The 8216-nt window shown below is 53.3% G+C and overlaps 1 protein-coding gene across 6 annotated transcripts in view; it reads right to left on the minus strand.

Moving 5' to 3' along the window:
• HNRNPUL1 (heterogeneous nuclear ribonucleoprotein U like 1) overlaps positions 1-7823 on the minus strand; it is a 44266-nt gene extending 36443 nt beyond the window's left edge. The window contains exons 1-2 of one of the 6 annotated variants that reach the window (XM_017502927.2): positions 7466-7523; positions 1091-1213 (exon numbers count right to left, since the gene is read on the minus strand). In XM_017502927.2, coding sequence (XP_017358416.1) covers positions 1091-1208 — 118 coding nt within the window. In that variant the 5' untranslated portion in view covers positions 1209-1213; positions 7466-7523. Of the gene's footprint in view, positions 1-1090; positions 1214-5244; positions 5882-7465 lie in introns of those variants that run through there. The other 5 variants (XM_017502923.1, XM_017502924.2, XM_017502925.2 and 2 more) reach the window with 5 other exon arrangements.
• Between the last annotated feature and the right edge of the window lie 393 nt (positions 7824-8216).

Consider the following 8216-nt stretch of genomic DNA (forward strand, 5'->3'; position numbering starts at 1 on the left):
TTTTTTAAATGCAGGACTTCTCAGAGCCTTTAATGCTCTAACGATCACAGTAAATTTCCAAGAGATGATACAGCATATGCTACATTTTCCAGACACATTTGGCTAAGGAACCTTTTTCTGAGAAGCCCCTAATAATATCCCCTGGAACAATAATCTTCAGAATAGGGGAAATACCAGACTAGACTTAAAGGCTCTTTCTGGCTTCCCCATTTAAGATTCTAAATAAGATTCAAATATTAATCTAGGGGTCTCAACTCTCCAGGGTTCTGATACTATCATTTCTTTTTTTGAGATGGAGTTTCACTCATTTCCCAGGCTGGGATGCAGTGGCACAGTCTTGGCTCACTGAAACCTCCACCTCCCAGGTTCAAGCAATTCTGCCTCAGCCTCCAAGTAGCTGGGATTACAGGCATCTGCTACCACGCCCATCTAATTTTTTTTTTTTTTTTTTTTTTTAAAAGAGACGGGGTTTCGCTATGTTGTCCAGGCTATAGTGCAGTGGCTATTCATAGGCGCAATCCCACTACTGATGAGCATAGGAGTTTTGACCTGCTCCGTTTCCAACCTGGTGGTCCCCTGCTCTCGGGAGGTCACCATATTAATGCCGAACTTAGCGTGGACACCCGACTGGCATAGTGCACTACAGCCCAGAACTCCTGGGCTCAAGTGATCCTCCCACCTCAGCCTCCCGAGTAACCAGGACTACAGGCATGTGCCACTGCATCTGGCTAATTTTTGTATTTTTAGTAGAGGTAGGGTTTCACCATGTTGGCCAGGCTTGTCTCAAACTCCAGACTTCAGGTAATCCTCCCACCTTGGCCTCCCAAAGTGCTGGGATTATAGGCATGAGCCACCACGCCTGGCCAATACCAACATCATTTTTATATAGATACCTCCCCTCTCCAAACACTTGGAAATAGGACTGAGATTTTTCCTTTAAAAAAATCTTGCCAGAGTGACAAAGTCTACATGAATTGCCCAAGAAAAAAGATGCATAGTTCCTCTAGGAAGACACACTCTAAGCAGAGGGTAAAGGCTCCATATACATTCTGTTTCCATCCAAAGAGATGAACCATGTGTATTTTCCTACCTGGGCGATAGGCCTGCTGCTGCTCCATTTCCAGTGGTCTCCTCTCGTAGCCTGACTCGTTTTCTTGTTTGATGACTTGGGTATCGTAGAATTGGTTCTGCCTGGAAATACTGTCCATGGCATCTTAAAACAAGATAAAAAATGGTCAATTAGAGGGGCAGTTCATAGAGAACCCAGGACCAAAGGGTCCAGAAGGCATCTGTGGGTCCAGGAGCTCAACTGAAGAGTGGTAAGAATAACAATATTAACTATTCATGGAGTACACACTATACTCCAGAGCCTGGGATACAGCTGAAGACAAGCCTGCCCCACTGAAGCCTTCAGTTTAGTGAGACAGACAAATCTTAAGCAAAAACACACACAAATTAAATGGTTGTGTTGAAGACTACAAAGTAGTTCCAGGAGCTAAGAAAGGGACCTGGAAGGCCGGGCACGGTGGCTCACACCTGTAATGCCAGCACTTAGGGAGGCCGAGGCGAGCGAATCACAAGGTGAGGAGTTCGAGACCAGCCTGGCCAATATGGTGAAATGCCATCTCTACTAAAAATACAAAAAATTAGTTGGGCATAGTGGCAGGTACCTGTAATCCCAACTACTGGGGAGGCTGAGGCAGGAGAATTGCTTGAACCCGGGAGGCAGGGCCCAGACTGCACCACTGCACTCCAGCTGAGGTGACAAAGTAAAACACCTTATCAAAAAAGAAAAAAAAAGGGCCGGGCGCGGTGGCTCAAGCCTGTAATCTCAGCACTTTGGGAGGCCGAGGCGGGTGGATCACGAGGTCAAGAGATCGAGACCATTCTGGTCAACATGGTGAAACCCCGTCTCTACTAAAACTACAAAAAATTAGCTGGGCATGGTGGCGCGTGCCTGTAATCCCAGCGACTCAGGAGGCTGAGGCAGGAGAATTGCCTGAACCCGGGAGGCGGAGGTTGCGGTGAGCCGAGATCGCGCCATTGCACTCCAGCCTGGGTAACAAGAGCGAAACTCCGTCTCAAAAAAAAAAAAAAGGACCTGGAAAACAAAAGTTAAGCTTTGACTCAAAGGATACATAGGTGATGACTCAGTGACGGGAATGGGGTTGGGATAACGTGTGTGAAAGCTCAGAGGCGGAACTAAAACCAGAAATTCCCTCCAGAACCTTGCAGCCAAACCCAGAAGGAACTTTAGAAACCCAGGATGGGCAACATACAGCTCTCCTCCCCAGGGGCTAGCTCTCTGTTAGAGCCCCAAGGGCTCTACTAGTGGCTATGCCAGGAGCCATGAGGCAGAACCAAAGGGAAGGAGAGACTATTCTGCCCCTTGCTGACTGATTGGATCCCTTCTCAGAGGATAAATACATCTGGGCACAAACTGAGTGCAGCCCGAAGGGAGAAAAGTCACAGGTCACATGGTTTGCTACAGGTCTGTTCACCAAGCCTGAAGGAGGGGTTCAAGGAGGCATGAAGGGGGCTCAAAGGACTTTGTTGTAGCAGGTAGGGGAGAGAGGAAGAATCAGCATTATCTTCTTAATTGGAACATGGGGACCCTTTCAAACTATTCTGCTTCTTCCAGGCTCCAAGTGCAGTGCTCTTCTTCCCACAGTCTCTTCTCCCCAGCATCTCTCCTCTGCCCACAGGGGCAGCCTCTCCTGGAGAAGCTATGACACTAGGGTCCTTCTCCACTCTCTAAAACATCCCCCTTCTAATAAAAGGCAGGCCCAGTGCTAAGCCTCTCACACGTGTGATCTCATTCATAACACCCCCCCAGGGGTTGGAGGGGCTGTGAACAGACAGTATTTGTTTATTAACTCCATTTTACCCACAAGGAAACCAGGCTCACAGAGATGAAGTGACTTGACAATATCGTTAAGCCAGATTTGAAACAAAGTCTGTTTGAGTCTAGGGACTACGCTCCAAAGCACCTAATTCACTTTCCTCTCAGACAGGACTCTCTGGCCAGACCTTCAGGTCACTACTACCGCACTACCCTTTCTTGCTACGCATTCCTGCCAGTCCCTCCTGCTCTAGACCTGCACACAGGGCCACTCCTTTCTTCACAAGTCTCTGCAATGGGAAGTCCCCTTTCCAGCACCTGAATTCTGAATAATTCCTAAGCTACTGTCTACCCCAAATCCACACTTGGGTTATCTCCCTCCAGGGAACCTTACCTCTTATGAACAAGTATCCAATGCCAATCCCAAATCCTGTCTCTTCTGTTATCTCATTTTTCTTCTCATTCCCTTAGCCCCAAGTCCCAGGATGCCCGCTTTTCAGAAAAACTGTACAAACTCTATGCCAGAATCCCTTCTACTTACTCCTTAACCTCTCCAGTCCCCACATTTCCAGTCCTACTAGAAAGCTGCCCTGAGGCCTGGAACAGTGGTTCACACCTGTAATCCCAGCACTTCAGGAGGCTGAGGCGGGCAGATCACTTGAACCCAGGAGTTCATGACCAGCCTGGTTGTTTGGAGAGACCCCTAGCTCGAAAAAGGAAGGAAGGAAGGAAGGAAGGAAGGGAGGGAGGGAGGGAGGGACGGAGTGAGGAGAACAGGAAGGGGGAGGGGGAAAAGAAAGAAAACTGCTTTTTTCTTTCTTTTTTGAGACAGAGCCTTGCTGTCACCAGGCTGGAGGACAGTGGCACGATCTCGGACCACTGCAACCTTCACCTTCTGGGTTCAAGCGATTCTCCTGCCTCAGCCTCCCAAACAGCTGAGATTACAGGATGGCGCCACCACGCCCAGCTAATTTTTGCATTTTTAGTAGAGATGGGGTTTCACCATGTTGACCAGGACGGCCTGGATCTCTTGACTTCGTGATCTGCCTGCCTCGGCCTCCCAAAGTGCTGGGATTACAGGCGTGAGCCACTGCGCTCAACCAAGCAGCTTTTCTCTAACTGAAGATTCAGTCCGTCCCATACCAGGGTTTCCTCTCCTCAGACAACCACAGATCTACCTGAACCCATTCCCAGAGTCCCACTTCCTGGCTGATGCAGAGGTTCCCTGCTGCTCCCTGAGGGCCCCCACTCCCTGGGTACACAAACAACTGCTTCTAGGAAACAACGAGATTTCTCTTGGAGATGCTCGGGTCCAGAAACACTCCGCGCACTCCACTCTGAGGCCTCCAGTGAAGTCAACAGGTCTTCTTTCTCTCTGCTCCCTACAGCCTGCCCCTCCCCATACTCGCCAAGCCAGCTCCATACTCCTTCAGTGCTGGATACAGGGTCCTGTCTCCCGCCACGTACTTCATCCACTTCGAATGTTACCAACACATCTGCCCCCACCCCACCCCACCCCCAGCACCCCCTGTTCGCCAAAAGCCCACAGTCAGCCCCAGGCCATTCAGCAGCAGCCTCGGAGTTATCTGTCCCCAGTCTTCCTAGCTCTAGACCCCCAGATCTCGTGTCCAAGGAAGCATCCTCTCCCCCGCCAGCCTCTGGACCTCTTTTAGGAGCCAACCAAAAAGTCCCCAGATCTCAAAGCGCCACATGTCCAAGCTGTGCCTGCCTCCAGCCGCGGAAGAGAGATGGGGTGCCCTCTGGTTCAATCTCCCGCATCCCCCTAAATGCTCACCAGCCAAACTCCAGAGCATTGAGTTCCTTCGATCCTCCCCAGCCACAGACACCAGCGCCTCCGCCTCACCCACCCACCCCCGTAGCAAACTGGAGAACTCCCAGGATCTCCTTCCTCAAAACTCTCCCAGGCCCGCACACCTAGACATTCTCTCCCCACCCTGGAAACACGGCTCCCCGCCCCCCAGCCCGCACGCTGGGCTAGCACGGCCGCCGAGCCCTCCGAGCTCCGAACCCCAGGACCCCGATTTTCGAGACCCTCATCAGCCCAAATACAAAATGTCTTGTTCTTCCGAGTCTCTCCCGCCCCAGAAACCAGCTTCCGGTCTCCGATCCGAGCCCTACGGTACGGAATCCTCCCCGCCACCCCGGCCCCTAACCCCCGAAACCCAGAGCCCCTCCCCCAGTGTCCCCCCTGCACCGAGTGTCAGGATCCACCCTCCGGTCGCGCCGGGGCCCTTGTCCCCAGATCCTTTTCAGCGGCGGGTGGCGGGATCCCCCGATCCTCTAGTCGTCTCCCCGACCTCAGGCGCTGGACTCCCGCGTCCCACAGCCCTTTCCTCGGCCCAGGCTCCGGGCTCCCCGGCCCCCGCCCCGCGCACTCTCACAATGTCCGTCCGGCCCCGAGTAGCCGCCGGGCTCCGCGTGCGGCTGCAGCCCGGGCGGCGGTGGCTGCGCGGTCCCCTCCAGCTCGGAGCCCCCCTCGGTCTCGACCTCCTCGTTGATGTGCCCGGGTCGCCCCGCTTCGTCGTCGGCCTCGAGCTCCCGCTCGTCGTCAGGCTCCTCGGCCTCCAACGCCGCCTGCAGCCGCTCAGCAAGCTCGGCCTTGAGGCCTCGAGTGTCCAGGCCGCGGCGCTGCAGTTCCTCGCGAAGTTCGTTCACCTTCAGACGGCGCACATCCATGGCCCGGGCCCCCGGGGCGGCCCCCGAGCCCGGCCCGGCCCCCCAGGGCTATGTCCCCCTTAAACCTTTCCTGTCAGAAGGCGAAGGGGGAAAGGGGGGGGCCCACTCCAATGGCGGCGGCGGCTCAAAATGGCCGCCGCCGCCGCCTCCCCCCTCACCCGTACCTCGTCCGGTGTAACACGAGTGCCAATTGGTCAGTGCTTGGGGCAACGGGCGCGGGCCCTGAGACCCAGCCAATCAGAACGCGGTTTTCAAAACAACGGTAACGAGAGGACCCAAGAGCTACCGGGAAGGAAGCGTTGGCCTACGTCGAAGCCGCGGCCGGAGCGGAGGGCGGGAAAAGGCAGGAGGCGGAGCGCGCGCTGATTGGGTAGCTGTCGCGCGCCTGCTGCCGTAAGGCCCAATGAAAACAAGGGAGTAACGATTTGGACCAATCGGCGGTGAGATCTCAGAATGAGCGTCCCACGGCCTTTCCTGCGTAGTCCTTTCATCAAACTAAGTGTCTCTGTAACACACATTCCGATTGGTCTATATCTCCCGCCCCTTGAGGAGTCCGAGCGGGTAAAACCACAAGAACCAATGAAACAGAGGGTCGGCAGAAACCCCTCCTTCCTGTTGCCTTTAAGAAACCGGAAAAAGATGAATTCACAGAGAGTCCGCCCCTTGCCGTTAGGGCGGTTTCAAAACAATCTGCCCACCAATCGAAGTTATTGTCTTAGCTCCTAAAGCTGGTAGAGATGGCTCGTTTTAGGAAAAGTTCACCAGATTGGCCGAGCTTTAGAGGATTGTCTCACAAATTTCGCTGTAGGAGGAGGTATATGGAATAGAGATTAAGTGGATATACAGTTCGTAATCTGGAAGGAACCCAGTTGCCATTAGGAAAAGCAAAATTTTGACTTCAGGGAGTCCCGAAGGTTTGGGTATAGAGGCCAGACTAACAACGGAAGGCAAGTTGTAAAGGACACGGCCTGCCCTTCCCTTGGGTAGTCCGCGGCCGCCTTCCTCTATGGTCGGTACCTGACGTGGAACGGGCGCTCTGCACGCGACCATAGAGCCTTCCCCTCCCGAAAGACCTCCAGAAGTTCACCGACCGCTCTCCCGAATCCTCTAATCGGCTGTTCCCGTAAATCGGGCTATCTGGCGTCTGTACCGACAAGCTCAAACCCGCGGATCCGTCATTAACGCTCGCGCTCATGAATACAAACGCCAGAGAGGTTCCCAGTGCCTAACGCTGCACCACCTGTCGCCTCTAACTCAGAAAACAAAACTCGAGTAAGACGCAATCGGGATACACGATGCAGACTCCCACTGCCTCCCGAGCCACACGTTAAGCCCGCAGAAGCCACACACCCTCTCTACTTAGACAAAGGCACACCCCGCAGAGATAAACAAACAGGCGTGCGTCACATCAGACGCATCCAGTTCTTTTTCTCTTTCTTCCTTTTTTTTTTTTTTTTTTTTTTTTTTTAGATGGAGGCTCGCTCTTGTTGCCCAGGCTGGAAGTACAGGGGCGCGATCTCGGCTCACTGCAACCTCCGCCTCCCGGCTGCAAGCGATTCTCCTGCCTCAGCCTTCCGAGTAGCTGGGACTACAGGTCCCCACCACCACGCCCAGCTAATTTCTGTATTTTTAGTGGAGACGAGGATTCACCATGTTGGCCAGGCTGGTCTCGAACTCCCGACCTCAAGTGATCCGCTCGCCTCGGCCTCCCAAAGTGCTGGGATTACAGGCGTGAGCCACCGCACCCGGCCCCAGTTCTGATCTGATTTGAGCAGGGCACCCAGCTGCAGTGTAGAGGTGCCCAGTACGGTCCGCAGAGGCAGGCGGCATCAAATGATAAAGATAACACAGGATAGCTGCACTACAAGCGAACACTACAGCAACCCAGACACACAGCACCTACTCAGCAGCGGGACAGACACTCACGTGGGCCCGGAGGTTCCAGTCCAGACACCCCGCCCCTCGCCCACGTCCGACTTCCTCTCTCTCTCTCTCTCTCTCTCTCTCTCCCCCTCCCCTCCCAGCTTCCCACAATGATTTGTTCTAAAAAAGTTTGTGGCCCGGATTGAACTGTCTCCCGTTCTCAAGAACCGCCACCAGAGGGCGTCCGGTGGCTGCCAAGGGTTCCTCCATTTGCTGCCGGCCACACCCGGGAACGCCTGCCCGCGAGTTGGTGCTAGACACGGAGGGTTGGTCTTGGCTAGAGGCTCTTTTGGATCTGTGATTGTCGGACGTGTTCTGTGCCTCTGTTTCTATGTCATTCTGAACGTTTGGGGCTGTGAGTACCTGTTGTACTCTACGTGTCTCTTGAGTATTTGTGTCACTTGACTCTGGGTCTGTGTCTCTTCCTATTCGTTTCGGATGTCTGCCTGAGCGTTTGTAAATGTTTGTGTCTGTGTAATTCTGTATGTTTGTGTTACTCTATGCGTCTGAATTTCAGTCTTTGTATTTGTGACCAGGTCCTCCCGGGTGTGTCCATTAATTCATGTGTCTGTTACTTTGCAGGGGACAGATGTGTGTGTCTGTGATCCTGGATCTGTATGCCAGTTCCTCACTAAGAGTTTCCGAGAGACTGCATCTCTTTGCTTGTGTGTCTTTTTTTTCTATGTTTATGTTCATTTCTACCCTCTCTAGTGAGGAAAGAATTCCAAGACCCCACCAAACGCTTTTTTTTTTT

Source organism: Cebus imitator, unplaced genomic scaffold (assembly GCF_001604975.1).
Source record: "Cebus imitator isolate Cc_AM_T3 unplaced genomic scaffold, Cebus_imitator-1.0 Scaffold306, whole genome shotgun sequence".
NCBI classification, from domain to species: Eukaryota; Metazoa; Chordata; class Mammalia; order Primates; family Cebidae; genus Cebus; species Cebus imitator.